General features: G+C 42.6%; 1 protein-coding gene across 8 annotated transcripts in view; it reads left to right on the top strand.

Annotated features, from left to right (window-relative positions):
- lhpp (phospholysine phosphohistidine inorganic pyrophosphate phosphatase) overlaps positions 1–18,805 on the top strand; it is a 40,687-nt gene that overhangs the window by 2,461 nt on the left and 19,421 nt on the right. The window contains exons 6-8 of one of the 8 annotated variants that reach the window (XR_003842226.1): positions 348–439; positions 16,829–16,993; positions 17,348–18,435. Coding sequence is in view for 4 of the 8 variants with exons in the window: in XM_029527492.1 (XP_029383352.1) it covers positions 348–439; positions 14,302–14,398 (189 nt within the window). In the remaining 4 variants the exon portion in view is untranslated. Of the gene's footprint in view, positions 1–347; positions 440–14,301; positions 18,436–18,805 lie in introns of those variants that run through there. The other 7 variants (XR_003842225.1, XR_003842224.1, XR_003842227.1 and 4 more) reach the window with 7 other exon arrangements.

Here is an 18,805-nt window from a genome sequence, read left to right as displayed (position 1 = left end):
TATAGTACAGCAAAGTTAGACTCTCTCTGTTCATAGCACATCCTCTGTGCTGGGTCTCCACACCAGTCACCAATTCTAATTTTAAAAGCTATTGTCAGGTCTCACACTGCTGTCATTTACTGATAAAAAGTTTTAAAAAGTGCTATTTATTGATGGCAAGATTTATTGAGTCTCCTCGCGGGTGGTGAAATTAACTTCTGTCTTTATCCCTTATGTGCCACTTGCACACATACAAGTGTACAAACATGATCGTGATTCAATTCTTACTTTACACTTTAGTAACTCCATCTGCATGACATCACTAAATTCTAATGTCTCTCCTTTTCTCCTCCCTCCCTCTCTTCCAGACACTAATGATTGGGGACGATCTGGTGAATGATGTAGGTGGGGCCCAGCACTGTGGAATGAAAGGCATACAAGTCAGGACAGGCAAATACAGGTCAGTGGTGTCCTGAACGAAACAGGAGTGCAGTGAACTACTGTTCCAAAAATGACCAAGAATCCCCATTCGACAGATCTTTTTACTAATATGTGCCTGGCTCAGGTACCCCTGACCAGTTCTCTGGATTAATCTGGTCTGTCGTATGTTTAGAGTTAAAGTTAAAGGATTACCTGTCTGCAGGACCGAAGTGGTAAATAAAGTTCCATTATAAATCATATATTTATTTTCTAAGTACCACATAAATAATATGTTCATATTTCAAATCTTTATCCTTTAAAAAAAGGTTTAGCACATTTAAAGTGATAAAATAAACAGTTGTTTGCCCGAATGAGAAAAAAGTCTTTTCATCGTGATGTCAGCAGAGGGCACCCAGACACCAGGATTGTAAGTCAAAACTTCCTCCATAACGCATGGGCTTCCTGTGAGCCAGCCACTTCATTCTTTACTCCTCCAGATTTGTTTATTTGATTGAGAATTCACCAAAAATAGCTTTATTCTCTCCGCATGTTGAATACTCGTCTACCACAACATTATACTCTCCAAAGGATTTATGGTCCCCAATCTGGAGATTACTGGGGCGCCTTTCTCATGGCGTAATTACAGAAACATATGGTTGATTATTTTAAAAGATATATGAGCTACTTGCGACATCAAGAATAGAGGAAAGTAACTGGAACACGGTGAAAACCTCATATTGTATCATTTATATGCTGCACCTTAGCATGTATATTTAAAACCATATGGTAATTGGTATTTTTATGGTTTTTCTGTATGTAGCACCACTTCAGCCTTTTTATATACATATATAAGAAATATTTATAGAAATAATGTGGTAATGAAGTAGGAAACAAAATTATACTCCTTGCTAAGTACTTGTACTTTAAGCATAAGTAAAGTGAGCTCTTTCAGAATAAATACTTGCATGCAGCCGTTGAATAGTGTGGTTTAGGTTAAACTGCTATTCTACTACAAACTGTCATTGTGATTTCAGGCAGGCTAATATACTGGTTTGTATGATATGTATCTCAATAACTGTCACCACAGCTGGCTTCTTACATTTTGTGGGACAGACACATGGCGTGGCATTAAATGGAAAGTAAAGTAAAAGTGTGTATTTCTTAAAATTGTTGCTTAAGAAGACTACTTATCAAAATAAATGCACTCTGATTAGTTTGAGTTTCATGCTCGCTGACCTGCTCTGCTGCTGCACACTTGCATGTTAGTCTTGGTCATGTGACCAGAGAACGCTGAGTAATCTGCTTGAGCATCAGTCAGCTTTAATCCAGTAGTGAAGCCACAGTCACTCACTGTACAACCCGTCCTCTATGTGTGTGTAACTTATTCTTGCGTGCATGACGGTAACAATGTGGGTGTTCATTTCCACTTTCCTGTGCTTTTGTGTTTGTCGCCGACATGTAGATGCATGCGTGTGCATATCGGTGGAGCGGTGTGTGTGTCTATTATAGACGCCTACAGTACGGAGAGCTTCAGCAGCTATAGGAAGCTTTACTGTGTCTCACAATCCATCTGGGTTACATGACTTCACAATCTTCTCCCAGAAGCTCAGGGTGCTGACAGTGTGTGTCTGAGATACTCTACTAAACACAAGATGAAGCAGATGAAATGTACCCAGGCTTCTTTTTGCTTCGAGCAGAGAGAACCGGTTAGAGGAGTGGGCCGTGTCTGACAGAAGAACATATGCGGGCTGTGTATTGTGTTGCATGACATCTTGTGTTTCGGCTCTGGTGGTCTAGATTAATGCACTGATGGGTGGACTAAGTTTAGTCAGAGAAACACATGTATGTTCAGATACACAGCACAGTGGATTGATAGTATATAACAGACTAAATTTTTTTCAGTATAGTAAAATGCAAAGAGTTATATATAGGACTGCAGTAAAGGTTTGCAAGTTGGAGTTTCCCTTTTTGTTGGTCTTATTGCACCACCAGATGTTGCATCATGTTTATATGCAAACGCTGACAAAAGACATATTTCTGTATTTCTGGGAATTGATCTAATAATACAGTTTGCACCAAATTTGATTGTGCAGCTGTGAAATGAGCTGTCCTTTATCCATAAAAGTCATCATATCACACATCCTTACCAGAGTATGTGAATCCCGCAGATTTGTCTGACTACTTGCATGTCCTGAGAAAGACAAACGCTGACATTAATAGTGTTTCTGTGCGACCCTGGGTGATGGGGAGACGTGAGATTTAACATTGTTTAGCCAAACAGTCCCAGTGAACCCAGGCTTTCTGGGAGCAGCTATAAACCCTCAGTCAGATCTATGAAAACACAGCTGTTTCCAAGTCAACCAGATGCTGCACAGGCCTCCGGTTCCCATCACGCTTGGAGAAAAGGCTGCTTCAAATACCTCAGGCCCGGTGACAAGACAGGAAGGGAAAAAGATACAAATCACAGGCAAATCTAATCATATCTGCTTACTTTAAAAAGCTTTTGACTTGACATGCTCTTTCTCAGCAAAAACTGCAGAGGACCTAAAGTTCTTTAAGCCTTATTGAGATGTACAATACGCAGAAGCTTTTTGTATTTCAGTGTCAGACTTTTGGTGGTTTTTTTTCCCCCTAACTTTACTACATTTAGTAAACTATGATGAAATGGATCAATGTTAATCAAAGATGCTTTGAAGTGAATTGATTTATTAGTTAAGTTGCTTTATTTATCTGAAAATGGGCCTTACATCATCTGACTTAATTCCACAATATATTGACATGTCGAGTTAAGTGGATGAATTTCAATGCTGCCTGTTCTCTTTAATGTGACACACAATACATCAACATGCCTCTTATGTCATTTTGATTGCAAATGGAGAGCACAGGCCAAGCAAAGTGATATTATTGCCCAAAAATAACGGCTGTTAAGACTAAACGTGTATGTATACTGCGAGCAGTCAGCTTTCCCTTGTTCTTGAATAACTAGCGAAGGTTAGCGCACCTCCCTCAGGGGAGCCGGAGAACCCTTTGCTCTTTAATGTAAAACAGGTTTGCAAAGTGGGGCCTACCACCAAAAAGTGGTTGGAAATTAGAGTGGGAGTAGGGAAATTTGACTGCTGATGTTAATCAGCTGCATGGGAACATTCTGCCAACTCGGCGTTCTTGCCTGACCCCCATCTCAGCCTTTCAGCCCTGTAGCCATGCACTGAACATAATCACAACATTAAAGCAGCATATATCAAATCTCGGTATCTGAATACCAACATCTGCCCATACCACAGAATATTAGCAACCACTGCATTTTCTAAATCCACCTCAGTATCAGTATCAATGTAGAAATGATACCCAGCTCAAAACAGCTGTCTTCTCTGTTTTAATGGTCAAATTTTAACAGTGTGAAATCCTGGGTGAGATAGTTAGTATCAAATTATAAATATGCTGTCCTTGTTGTGTTGAGATTGTGTTGAGATATAAATATATATATATATATATTTATATAAAACCCTAACCCTATACACACACACACACATTATTTGTGGCCTTGACCAGTCCTCTGTTCTTCGTTTCTCTTCCCTTATTGTCAAGGAACTGCATCAGCGTAGAACTGGAGATATTTTAGGCTTTATAGAAGCAGGCTCAGGTCATTAGTAAACTCACATTATTGCACCTCCCAGGTGAGAGAAAAGGTTTCTGAGTTTTTAGTCCTGGCATGCAGTCTGTCTGTGAAATATAGATAAATGTAGTTTAAATGAGAGCTAGAGAGTTCCAGGGGGCCCTTAGTGGATTCTGGTTGGCAGAGAGAGCACAGCAAACATTTTCACACACACAGCCATCTTCAAAATGGTTTACATTGTAAACCTCTCCTTGTGGCCAATGCTTGACTGCTAATGTTAAGTGTTGTGGAAACTGTTTTCTAAGCAGGCTGAGCCAGATTAAAGCTCTCCTGAGAGAACCCCGATGATACAAACTTTGAGTCTCACAGCAGAAGCCACACCCTGGTTTGTGCACTTTCTGTCTGCAGCCGTCACAGAGGGACGCAACAGGAAGCGAGCAACGCAGGAGCTCAGTGGCCGTGTTAGTTTTCATTTGATATTTTTTCTATGCTGTGACAGGGTTGCATTTGCACACTGGTATTTAATTTCCTAAATCATCTGTATTTGTATCAATTATGAGTATGATTATGAGTGACAATAACTTTTCCCCCTGACCAAGAGTCAGTGATTCAAGTATCCCTCGCCATTTTGTTGCTGGTTTGTCGAGTCTTGGGTTCTTCATATTGCTTTGATACTTTTGACTTAACTAAGATGAAAGTTTTTCCCACTGTGGTTTCCATAATTATGTGCAGTGAGCGTGGCTTTAGCAGACTGGGATGCTAATTTGAACAACTTTGTTTTTCGGACCTATGAAGACACTTTACGGCCTCATGGTGTGACTGTGGCAGAACGCCTGTATTTATAGCCCAGTGACTGTTGTTAACTGTTTAACATGTAGTACAAAGTATATAGTTAGCCCACTGCTTATCAACAAAGCTGTTATTTTCATGCAAAAAAAAAAAAAAAACCCAAAACACACACACGCATGCTATTTTGTGCACTTTAGTGAATAACATCAGTTAGGACGCCCAGTTCGCGGCAGATGGTCGATATGCAAATACTCATGGCTATCACTTTAACTGCTGCTCCTATAATCAGAGTCAACAGACCCAGCAGGCCTGAGACGGATGTGGAATGACTATGAAAAGTTTGTGGCTCGATGCCATAGTAAAATCCTCTGATGTGACCTGTTTAACCTTTTTCGTAGACATCAGTTAGTGCTCTTGGATGCCGCAGTGCATTTCTTAGAAAGCGGGCAAGAGGCAAAGCTTTTAACAACTTAATACAGACCAATTTTTTCATATTCCCTTGCTCCAATAAACAGAAAAAACACCCAATCATCAGATTCAGGCCAGGTGAGGTGCAGGGCAATCGGTCATCAGTGTCTGACATTTGGTCAGTCTCCATCTTCCATTCAGCAGCCCAGACTGAACTGACCGGGCACTGAGGGGTAATAGTCAGATACCCAGTGCATGATACCTGTTAGGCAGTCATGCAAGTAAAGCCATTTTCCGTGCAGAAAACAGAAGGGATGACTCCTCATTTGGAAATCAAATAGCCCATCAGCCTGAGCAAACAGATTATAAGAGTGAGGCACAGCTCTCACAAAAACACCTTCAGTGTCAGGTTGATATCATACAGTGGTGGTTCACAATGTTGTTCTAACAAGATGCACTGTTGCTGTAGCATAACTGCTGCAGTACAGGAAATCAAACTTGTCACAATATCTGCGTGCAACATATAACAGGTCTTATTATATTATTTTGTTTAAAACTTCTTATGCAAAAGAAGTTAACGGCTATCCGCCCTGAATAAACAACCAGATTAGATGATATGGAAGGCTTCGAAGGCGGCATAATGTGTGTGCGCAGAAAGGTGATGCTCTCCTTTTTGACATAAACAGCCTATTGGATCTCCGTATGAACCGAGCAGAGATTGGAGTAAACACAGCACAGCAGCGTTAGGTTTGTGGACGGGCTTTGTCCTTTTGCAGATCTGTGACACTGAACCTTGACAGGGCAAGCGTGTATTCTGCGCACGGCTGTGGTTGCAGCATAATCTCCCTCATAAACTGAGCACTGCCCCTGGGATAGCTCTCAGGTACATACTGTATTTCAGCAAAGCTTATCTTTCAGTGCTCTGCTGGTGTCCTGTAGCCTCAGTGGCTATGGTAATGTACATGGTTTCAGGTGTGTGTCTGTCAGACAGGGAGGGATAGTCTGGAATGTATGTGACTATATTTCAAGGCATTGCTTGTGTGTAACATGCAGACAGTTATGAAATCTCCTCAACTACTGGCGAAGCCTTCAGTTTCCATTTTTGGAGCACGCTTTTGTAGAGCTGTATTTAATGAGCTAGAGTAGTTTATGCTTGAGTTGCAAGTTTGTCTACATTTGTGCTCTGTCTTGACCCTTGCAAACTGTTTTTCTCAGTAGACAACAGTGGAGGCATTTTTATAACGTCTAGTACAACAGCACTGTTAGCACATTAGTTTTGTCTGTGTGGGAAGGAAGTGAAGTTATCTCGTAACTCTTCTCCACCGAGGCTGTGAACTTAAAAGCTTCTCAACTCAACAGCTACAGTATTTCTGAATGTGTCACTGAAGTCTGTTTGCCTCACTGGGACTGTTTGAATCAGACTATGTGCACCATATGGCATTTGAACAGAAGCAGAATCCACGGGGACACTCTTTCGTGTCTAGGTCCCCCCCGTGTCATCAGAGGAACGGAAATCAAGAGCAGTGTGACCCATTGGGTTTTGTTTGTTCTGTGGCAAACGGCCAGATTTAGGAAACAGTGTTTAGTTTGTTACTATCCCCAAGGTAAAACTCTGTGCCTGGAGCAATAAAGTCTTTACACATGCAGCATATCATCTATAGTAAGCAAGTAAATCCATGTCCAAATCTTTATTTTGGAATAGACCAAAAATATACATAATTACACAACAAAGTTGATGAAGAGGAATTCAAGAATGCTGATAATATTCATTGTAATGAATGTGCACATAAGCACAGTGAGCAGCATCTCCTTTGTCTGTCAGTGGCAGGGCCTTGGCAGGATATTTGCATGGTAAAATAGGAAAATACATGTTGCATAAGGTTTCCATTTCCATTGCTGGATTTCCCTCCTTTTTAACAGATAACACATGAAAGGCGGGTTTTGTTGGATGGATCTTTTTCCTGGCTGCACTCACCCACCTTATTCATTTGTGTCCAGAGGAAGGTGGGCTGTTTGTTTCAGCTCCTTTTGTAGTTTCTTGGAATTGCAGCAAAGCACAAATGAATAATTTTTTAACTGCATTTGAGTGTTAAAATTAAGAATTTGTGTTTTGCTAGATTGTCTTTATACATGTAGGCTGGATTACATCATAATTGTAGTCAAGGGCAACGCTTACCACAATGACATACAGTCTTGCTAATTAACTTAGTGTCTAATCTGTGTTTTCATCCTATTTCCATGGATTTGAATTGGCATGTTAGTGTTGAATGTAAACACAATCAATTCTGGGAATGAGTACCTCGTCCAGACAGCACTTTGCTGCTGGCATGAGACCGAGCATAGCTTTCTCTTTTTTTTTGCTGTCATTTCCTTACATTTCAATTCACATTTCTCTGAGGTTAATAAAGTATCACAGTGAAGAAATTACAGCAGATGTAATAAACGGTGGTTCATTAATTTACAGTGTTGACTAGTGATGACAGGCGTATGGCAAAAATGTGTAAAATACCTAAAAGATGCATAATCTGCTTCTGCGCTGTCCATCTCTAAACGTTTTTGTATTTCAAAAACTTTCTGATAAACACAGCTATATTTTGTGGGCAGCTTGGTTTGCTATTAACTTTCTTTACAGGCAATTAACTTTGGCAAACATAATTGTATGCATAGACGAATCCTAATTGTAATAGCAATGGAAACCGTTTATTTTAGCCTGTTTTGGCAGAAATATTTGGCACTAAACCTAGAATTCAAATGTGTACTGGAGAATACACCCACACCATTGACATCCAATAAAACTACTGTAAATCCAAGCTGATCCGTTGTGTTGGAGCAACATACAATGCCTTTTAATCCTACAAGCAGGTGGTATGTGGCTCTCGCAGCATAGATTTTCAGTGGAAGATGCTGCTATCTAATGCTCAGACTGCTAAGCAGTCGTTTTAGGCCACTATGATCAGTCACCCACTGACACACATGTGTAAGGGGCTGCAAAGACAAAGTGAGATTTGTCCCTCTGTAAATATTTTGTATCCATCAGTTGGGCAGCATTTTGAACATTTCTGTTTCAATCTGATAGTTTTGGGCTGGAAATAAAATAACAGAGCACCACAGATTGAGTACATCCTAGATCGATGTGGCAGTAGTTCACAAAGAAGTTAAAGGGCTTGAACAGACTCCACTGGGTGCCCAGGCCTGGTCTACCATCCCTCACCACCCTGGGGTGACAGCTTCCCCAGCCTGCAGGCTCCTCTAAAGCCTGCCGTGCGTTATAAGTCAATGAGATATTAATAATTAACTGAAGCTTTTCTCACAGCGAGACTATACTCCCACAGTGAGACAAAGGAGCCGGTCGGGCCTTGGCCACTGAGCCCCTCAACAGTACTTTTCCACCCATGAGAAAGAGAGAAAGAAAGAAAGAAAGAAAAGGAGTGAGAGTGGGAGAGAATCGGAGAGCTAAAGCCCACAGATGGCAAGCTGAAACACAGCACTGCCTCTTAAACACATGAACACAGGCCCTTGGCTGTTTCAATGGGGATCCAATCCCTCTCGCAATTACCAATAGACAGGCTGCTTGGCTGGGGGGACTTGGGCCATTGCCTGGTTTCTTCTGGAGCCATTTTTCCTCCAAACTGCTCTTGTGTGGTTGCACGAGTGTTTTAATTTTCTGTATTAGAAGCAGGTGATTCAGCGGTCCTGTATCTCTGGAAAATCTCATGCAGTCACACGCAGTCAGATCCAGAGATGCACACTCGCAGATGAAGGTTGAGCAAGTCATCAGTAGCTCGGCTCATATTAACAGGCTGAAGAAAGGAGTGTGGGTAGATCTAGGTCACATGAACCTCTGCATATTGAGCACAGCACTGATAGGACAGCTGTGAAGAACAAGCTTATTTTTTTTATAAGAATTTGATCAAATAAACAAAAGCCTTTCTTCTCATCATGGAAAACAGCTTAAACCTCCGTGACAACTTATTAATAATGAATAAGAATTTCAGGTGCCATGGGGGGATGTTACAGTAGAAGACTTAACAAAAGAAAGAAGTTGTCTGCTTATTTGGAATATAGTTCCTATAACTCTGTGGGACTCACAATAGACAGTTAAAAAAGAGGAAATCAATCATGCATTATCACAGATATTTATTTATTTATTTTTAATCCCGTGTTTTCTGGTCCTGCTGTATTGCCAGCATTGCAGCTGCCAGAGACCGGTTGGAGATTTGAATGTGGTATGCTAGGAGCAACCGAACAGTGTGTTTAGTGTAAAGTTACACTTTTAAAGGGTTGCATTAGTAGTTTTGTAACTTTCTTGTATTTACTGCAATCCTGATTGAGTTGTTGTGTAATCTAGCTCAGTGAAAATCAAATTTGCACTCATGGCATCATGGTTACAAAATACAGAAAGGCATTTCGACTACATCTTCACTGCAGTGAATTACCACAACAGCATTTTCCTAAAGATTACATCCAAAGTTCAGCCAATGAAGTCAAAGGCTTCAAAGGGCATCAAGAGAAAGAAAACATAAATGCATTTTGCTAGGTTTGCAATAACCAGCAATCTGCCTATTAGCCTGAGTAATTAATAGGACTTCACTGTATGTTACTGTGAAGAGTGGTAAAAAACACTACGTACGAAATGGCATCCGGTTTATTATAACATATTTGAAGCGTGATGATGTGGTGCTTCAGGGAAAGAAATGGGAACCACCCCAATCTAGAGGATGTCACAAATGATTTTCATCTCTGTAAATCAATCAAAAGAAAATCTCAAGCTACACAATAGGCATGTTGAAATTCTAAACTGTGCTGTATAGATTAGATTTAAACCCGGAAAAGAACAAGCTTAGTCTTTTTATTCTTTTATGAGAGTGAGGGTGATGGTTTATGATTTACGTTCTGTTCGTTGAGTTTCAGAAGTGTTTGTGGTCGGGGAAGACAGAAACTTTCCACTGGGTGGTAATGACTGTTCAGGATACTCTCTGTCTGTGTGTCTCTGTGTGTGTATACATCTCTCTCTCTGCACCACACACATAGACATCACTCACTCTATAAGAGGCATTCATAGAGCAACAGGATGGAGAAAAAAAAGCAAGTGCCTCTTCATTCCGCAAGCAGGGAATCCCCTTTGTGTCCTGCTATATGGAAAGAATCGTTGAATGTGTTAAGAGTGAAGAAGCCGTACTGCAGCTGTTTGCTGATCATGACTCAACGTTATACAGCCTTTGCAAATTTAAGTGAGAACCGCTGCTACATAGCCGCAAACTCAGCAGAGGATGTGAGGGCTCCAGCCTAGCATCTGTCAATTGTGTTGCCATAACACACAAGCAACATGGTGGTTTCCCAAGTTCAGTTAGACTGTTTTCAAAAGAGTCTGCAGCTGTATTGCCTCAAGGGTGTTATGTGTCTCTGCAGCTATCAGGTAGATGAGAAAAGCGCAAAAGTGAAGCTGAGGTGGTTGATGATAATGATGATGGTAATGATGATAGTAAAACCAGGAACATCTCAGCTCGCTGTGGTCTCTTCCGCTCTTTCTGATTGTCTCATCAATCTCTCCCATGACCTTTTATTTATAGCAGAACTGGACAAACTGTGATCACGTTCTCACTCCATGGGCCAACACTCCTGCAGTGGCGCTAAGCCTCAGGAAATATGTGCAGCCACACACCTTAGCCTCCCCGGTTTCACTTGGGTTCATATCCCATGTCACCCACAAGGCTTGGCTGAACATAAAGGCTATAGTTAGAGTCGGCCTGTGTTTTCCTTCGGGTTACCGTGTCGGGCCTGCCTTCACTGTGAGAAAAGGCAGCGTTTTGGCTGAAGGGGCCTTCACCAGTCTGGTATGAAAAACACACTTCCACACAATGAGCTGGGCTGAGTGTTTTTCCGTCCCTCACTGGCAGGCTGACTCTTTTCCTTTCAGCATTTTTGTAATGCTCATAAATGTCATTCCACGCTGTAAAAGCAGGTGACGGCACACTTGAAAAAATACAGAGGGCGTTCCAGTTTTATGTATTTAGGGGAGAAGATTTTAGAGGAAATAATATAGTAAAAAGTTCCTGCAATTATAATTTTCATGTTTCAGGTGTTCACATACATACCTGGTGGCACAGTTTAATGTCTTGTTTGATGTACTGTGTCTAATTTTGTCCTATTTGAAGCTCCTCCTTGTTGCATATTCCTTTGACTTGAATACTGATTACCAGACCTGTAATTTCCAAGAGGAGTGTGTAGTATTTTGTCTACACCCAGTGGAATTTGATCTACTGTATCAACAACAGTAATTCAATATTATTTCAGGAGTTCCCTTAAAAACAAGATATTTTTGTATGTAGAAATTCAGCTGCTGGGAAGAAGACTGTTTCCAGCAGTGTTTCCCAAAAGCCACACTGCCTGCCTGCTCTGTCACTGCCTTGAGACCAAAGTGCTGTTCTGAATGCCGGCTCAGGTTGGACTCTTCCTCCTTCGTGCCACGCCTTATCTGCTTTATCTGTTTACCGCTTCAGGCAAAAAGTACACTCATCACAGGTGAAGAGGTTAAAAGAGAAGTGTAAATCCAAATCAGACATGTGCGACAGTTTTGCCTTCTTCTGTGTGCATGAGTGTGTGTTTTTTTTTTTTTTTTTTTTGTGTATGTGCTGGTGTTAAGTATTAACTTGATGTGCCATTCACCCTGCGGTCAGCCACCTTCACAATGAAATGAAAATGTCGGTTCAAAACAAAGAATCCTAATGTTAAACATTGTCTTACATTTCTGTGTCATTCCTAATCTGAGCCTGATCTTTGCCTTTAATGCACAGCTGACTATCACACACACAAGTGCGCTCGGTGTGTGAGTCATTCATACCCACTTTGATTTTTACAGAGGTGTGACCTGTCCTTTTAAAAATCTGTCTGCATGTTTTATAGAGTAAAGTATCATATTATATATCTCCTAATATGACACCCTAAACCTCTATAATCTTATACTGCTGCAGAAGTATGGATACGATATCCATGTTCTGGTGTTCTGTTTAATCCGTGCCCTGTCTCTGCAGTTTAAAGGGAGGGTCTGTAAAGCACACAGGAATTCATCTTATAAACTGATTGAAATATTTTTTATTAATGAGACAGTTCTGGCTTCAGATTGGATTCAGCCAGTCATTTAAAATACACTCAGTGTTCATAATTTGAAATATGTGCAGACTCTGAAGGTAATATCTTACCATCTTCAGATTTACAGTCTATAATTCGACACTCCTAATGCACTTCTTTGGCCCCTCACTACCCAAACTGTAATAACTTTCTGGTGAAGTTTTTTTAATGTCTCAACATGGTAGCAGTTGTGTTGAAGTAAATTCTTGGCTGCCTTTCACCTCCTACCTCATAGCTGACCTCATACTTGCATGAAGGCTGTGTGCTGTCCATCAGGCCACGGGATCAGACTTGTCTCTTCATGTGTATTGATATAGTATTGACTTGAAGGACATGCGGCGGGCTGCAGATTACCTCATCAGTAACATTAGCTGCATTGTGCTGAATTTTGCATGGTCACATTGACCTGGCTACTCCTACATTATTCATGGCAAGGAGAGAAAAGCAGCAAAATGAATACACGCATGCATGCATGCATGTCTAAGAGGCAGAGGCTGGGGGAGATTTGAAAGGAGCATCAGGTTGGCGAGAGAGTGCGTTCAATGCTGTTGGCCTCGCAGTTTGAAACATAAGAGCCATGTGACCAAGTCGCCTCTGTGTGCCTGTGTGAACTCAATCAGTCCTCCGGCAGAAAAGAGTGCGGGGGTAATCCAGAACAGGAGACATAACACCTCGGCCATTAGCAGACCATCTCACATAACCCAAGCGCTGGAGGCTGACAGACATGCGTAAACACATGGCACCGCTCCCCTGTACTCAGCGTGCCTTCAGTATTCAACACCTCTTTTAACCCTGCGCCCCGCAGGCCTCGTCTTTCTGTCTCTACACTTGGATATCTCACAAATATTTGCAAAGGTCCTCTGCAAGCTCTCAAAGGGCAGGATTAATAGTGGTGTGTGCTCCACACCCAGGGCCAGACAAAGCCCCCCCATCTGGAGCTCCAACCCGTGACCGGAGAACAGAAGCAGCACACAGAGCCTGGTCAGGCAGACGGTGGAGGGTGGATCTATAGGCACCACTTCATAAATGAGCGGGAGTCTTGGGCAGTCCCGTAGATAAATGAAGTGGGCGTTGCCCCTCTTTTGATGGGAGGAAAAGGGTCCTGCATGCCGCCCTGGGCCCGCTGCCACGCCAAATGGATCACATTTCCCCTGCCAGCTGATTAAACAGCCATATCTGCATCCATCACTGGGCACTGAGCCAGACAATGGCAAAAGTAAGAGGGGGTCATGCAAGGTCACCCCAAAGCTCCTACAGAGTTTGTACTATTAAAGGAAACCAGGTCAGAACAAAATTATGACAAAAAGCCACGGTCAGCGCTCCTGTCATTTTTGCCCTGTGAAGGTGAAAGCAGTTAGGTCCTCGCTGCTTTTGTTGGAAACCAGTGACCTAAGCCACCAAATTATTCCTGTGCTTTTATTTCAAGAATCTTTTTTTTGTTGTTTGTTTGTTTTGAAGTAGCAGTTCTATTAAGTCCTCAGTTGGTCTATTTTATTTGACTCCAGATGCAGCAGAAAGGTCTGGAACACAGTGACCGCTGGAGGTAGACAGAAAACATGCCCTCCGCTGCGGGGGGGGGGTTTGGCTACCTTGAAGTCTGGAGATGGCAACAACTCAAAAGTTAAAGTTGAATGGAAGAGTGTGATATTCCTGAAGTTGTCATTCATCATAAGTCAAAAGTGAGCTCTTATGATCGTTCAGAGAGGACGTAGACTTCTCCCCTCAAGCTGAACCACCGCCTGTCACATGATTCTGCTCCGTTCTGTGTAACTCTTGCCTTCCTGAATCTTCGTGGCCCGTCATGACCGGCTCTCTCCCAGTATATACACTCAGTATTGTTAATGTGGCTGATCATATCACACTGGTGCCTCTCGTTTGCGGAGCCTTGCGAGCCAATTTGTTTGTTCCTGTTTCTTCCCATGTTGCGTGTTCCAAAGCGTGTGCTTTTGCTTCTCCTCCCTCAGGGCCAGCGATGAGAAGCACCCAACGGTGACGGCTGACGGCACTGTGGACAACCTGGCTCAGGCTGTGGATCTGATCCTCGGTCAGAGGGGCCACTGAGTGTGAGACAGAGGACACAGGATAACTCCTCTGCTCACTGTGACCCTGGCTGGTTCGTTGTCTGTAGTATTTTTTTTTTTTTTCATCACTCCTAGTTGTGTCTGACGGGTTTCGGTGTGTTGCATCGAGATATTTACACAGCACTGAGCTAAAATACTGTAAATCCTGTAACCCGTCAACACTGTCAATAATTGGGAAACACCCAGCCATCTGGTTGTCTGCGTAGCATGAACTAGATTGAACCTGTACATGACTGGCATAGATAAGATATTTCAAGTTGACATGAATGTGTCAGTAACCAGCTGCTAACTGACAGTTAGAAGGGAAAGTAAAAACTGTGTGTTCAGACTCACTTGCTAATGTTACACAGCCCGGTTATTTTTGGTGCTGCAGTACGTGGAGACTGTTTGTAGTCAAAGTGGACATTCAGGAGGGAAAGAGAGGATCACTGGTTAATATAAACAACCTGATATATGTAGGTAATGTTTCGTCACTCACTCCGTTATAGCGTGCACAGTCTTGACAAAAAGCTGGGAGTTGTCATTAATGTAAGAGTCTGGCTTTTACTTCTAGAAATACAGTTATTGTAGTCTATGAGCTGTTGAAAACATTTGTCTCCCTGAATTAGCCAATTTGTCACAGTCATTGTCGCAGAACTTTAGAAGAAAAAAAGGGCTCAAGGCCTTAAAGCACTGGGGAAATTTTAGCCTTGGCTCTGGTTTAAACTGGAATCCATATCGGAGCAGCTTTTGTTCTACGAAAATAAAATGCTGAAAATGGGAAGTGAGCTGGCCTGAGAGATGATAAATGCAGAACTCGGCTGTGTCTGATGAATTGCACTGGTGCTCCAGCTTGTGTTTCTCTGTCTGTAAACAAAAATGAAATGAGCCCTCCATCATCAGTGAAGAGACGCACATCTACAGTCGCTTATCTTTATTTACTCGACTGCCAAGCCTGTCAGTGTTACACTGATCATTCCCACTCATTAGATTTAGAGCATGCACCTCATTGTCTAACTATGAGGTTAAATAAAATGATGAGGGGTTGGGCCGTATTGGTTATTGGGCTCCTGTGTGCCAGCTGGATCATTGAGGTCTCTGGAAGTGGGGCGTAAAACAAACGATTCTCCATCGCTGCCCCCAAGGTTTCAGTGTACCAAATAGATTCATCAAGAACAAAAGCCCATTGCCAAGTGATTCATTGAGGTCTTTCTGGTTCACTTCACCATTAGCTGACACAAGCTTGAATGTTATTGGGCAATTAGAGGTAATGAAATGCTGCAAAGTATTACGAAACAGCGTTTGAGCTGAGTGCACCACTCCCATTTCATATCTGGAAATACATATTAATGTGTACAGCAAAGCGCTGGCAGCTGGACGCAGCGCTCGACGCCATGTTTTGTCCATTATGTGAACGCCCGTCGGCCTCGTATGGAACTATTAAACATGTACTTGACTGCTCTCGTATGAATTCACTTGGCTTTAACTGGGATTTATTTCTCTCTCTCTCTCCCCCCACTCTAATACAAACGGAGTAACGTGGCCACAGCTCCTCATCACTAGGTGCTAAACACAAACACAGAGGGTTAGGCTGGACATGGACCCAGTTAGCTGATAGTCCACATCCACATCCACAGGCTGCTGCGAAGGGTAAACACTGATCTGTTCCTCCTGGACTGCAGCATATTGATTCCTTGACTACAGTATGAGCTCAGACTGCGGAGCAAGATTACCTCTCAAATAATAGAGATGACCTCTTTTCAGGAGACGTGTCTGGACATGTCTGACCTCGCTGTCACGGGACATTGTGGGCAGACTCAACACGCTGTCAATGCCCTGACTGACTGAAGCTGCTGTTGTGATTTTCCAGTTGGAGCCTTAAATTCTCACCTTTGTACTTTGTCAGTAACCCCATTGCTGACATGAATTAAGTGTACTTACTCTCAAGTAAACACAGTTAGTCCTTGAGTGATTAGCCTTTTAATCGCTGCTGTCAATCAGCAGGAAAATGAACAAAGAGCGTTTCAAATAAAAAATGCTTATTTTTGAAAGGTCCTCTTATTGAAGTTTTTTACATTTTGTGCAGTTGAGACACTGACCTGATTTTATTTCTTGGCTGATGTGTATCAGCTTTCCTCTCTCACATCACTGTGAAGCAGGTCCCTTTGGCTGCTTATTTCATATGACATTTAAAAGACTAAATAATATGTTACAATTAATTGTCAGATCATTTGTCAGCTATTTCTCTACAAAATGTTCCATTAAGATGATGTGATTCACAGCACCACTGGGTTTGATTCATCTCTATTAGTATCGGCTTCCAGTCATACCAGAACACAGTTATGACTGTCTGCCGTGTCCTCCACCCATCCTTCCCTCTCCCCTTCTACACCTTCAGGTCATTAAGCAGATGATCTCATTTTCATCTTAGGTTGACTGACACCTCAGGGACTCGAAGCCCTGCAGCACGAGTCTGTCAGGAGGAAGAGGAGAATATGGCTCTCTGTGAAATGAGTCCTGCTTAATCTCCAGCATCCAGCCCGAACACACACTCCCCTGGCTGCACAAAGTTGCGTTTGCAACTTAATCCAACAAAGTTATGGTTTATTTTTAAAACAATGTCATGTAATAAGAGTCAGTGAGTTCTTTCTAACGTTCACATGGTAAGCTCAAATGTTATTTTTTATTCAGTATGATTATACAATGAAATCTCAGGGCCCTGGAGATCATTCTCCATCTTAGCAGAGCAGCAGTACACACACTGCTGGAGTGTGTCTCTGAGAAAACATTCATATAGGTTTTGATGTCATCTGTTTGGGTTAGGCTCCTCTTACACGCTGCACACACTGCTGCTCTTGTAACACACCTGCATTAACCCACCTTAACAACTGCCAGCTGTGTGTTACCTTGAACTTTCATCTCTTCTCATTTTGCTCTTCCTGTTCGACAGGAAATGGCACGTCAGCTGACCAGACAACACTGCACACCTGCAGCCTGAAAATGCTCCGTTATCCTCGCTTGTTTTGACAGCAGCCAGTTATTTGTCCCCTCCCTTATGTGCGGGGAGTGATGGTCCATGTGAAGGCCTCTGTGCTCGCACTCGCCAAACCACATGGTTTCCCCACATTTCATCACCCTTCTTCCCTCTTGGGCACACGTGCCGACAGCACTCGGTGGCGTGGGAGGGCCTGAGACTTCAGAACTGGTCGGCCTGAATCTCCCTCCCCCCATTTCCCCCCTTAGCCCATTCCTCTGTCAGAGTCTGAGAAGTGTCTCAGCTCGTACACAGAGCAGTGTGTGCTCTGCTGACACGGTCACAGCCGTCACCGGCCTCTCCGGGGGCCTGACCCCTGCTCAACTGTCCGCTAAGGCCTCAGCGGCTTTGCTCCCCAGACACAAAGCATGACCTCATGATGTCATACCCAAGCGTGTGCGCATGCATAATCGGGACGAAAGGCTGGTTGTGTGTCACCATGCAGCGTAAGGTCTGACGGCTATCGGCTGACCTCCATTTTAAAGCTGCCTGTCTCTGCTGGGGAGCTCTCTTGAGGCGCAGGTTTCAGATGTTAGCCATGTCACTGAGCAGACACTTCGTCTACGTCTACTGAGGACTATTTCATGTGAGAAGGCTTGTGTGACCTCGATGCATCTTCTCTGTGTGGGTGCAGGCTGTCGCTCGTCAGACATAACACTGACAAAACAAACAGTTGTACCTCAGGCAAAGTTTGTAGTCGGTTCTCGCATGAATTTAAGTGTGTGGGTGACATTCAACACAGCAATGTAACATGCATGCACAGTGGCCTGACGCTCGAGCACATATGAACAAAAAATAATAGCAAAGCAGTTTTGGGGTTTTCAACTTGTTGTAGAGCTCTCAGCGAAATTTGCGTTCTCCTGTAATTCACACAATACTCGCTCAACTGGAAATGTTTTGTGGCTGGGTGGTACTACTAAACTGCTTTTCGCCCTGACCACATTTTAGCTGCCAAGCGGAGGTAGGCAGCAAATACCAAAAGCTCATACCTACATTTAGTTTCACATCCCTCTCTGTGTGTTTGAGTTTTGGTTTTTTTTTTTAATGTCAAGTTCCACTCCTGGGAGAAAAAAGTTTTCAAATTCAAAAATTCTGTTTAGTTTAGTTGTGTTTTTATAATGCAATGTCTGTTTTCCTCTTCAGCTTTTCTGTGTGATGATTATAGTGTTAACAGCTTGTCTGTATTGGAGCATTGACATTAATTAAGGTAATCTGATTTTAGTGAAAATAAATATAACATGTTGAGGCAAAAACCATCAGAGTAACCTGTTCATTGAAGGAAAGCACACACCGACTCTACTGCGGGACATCTGCTGCCTAAACACTGAATGAAGAAGGATCATTCAGGGAGATAAGAGCGTGCATAACCTCCAG

This window comes from Echeneis naucrates, chromosome 19 (genome assembly GCF_900963305.1).
Source record: "Echeneis naucrates chromosome 19, fEcheNa1.1, whole genome shotgun sequence".
NCBI classification, from domain to species: domain Eukaryota; kingdom Metazoa; phylum Chordata; class Actinopteri; order Carangiformes; family Echeneidae; genus Echeneis; species Echeneis naucrates.
Note: the sequence above shows the minus strand (reverse complement) of the source record. Positions and strands in the feature narration are given on the sequence as shown.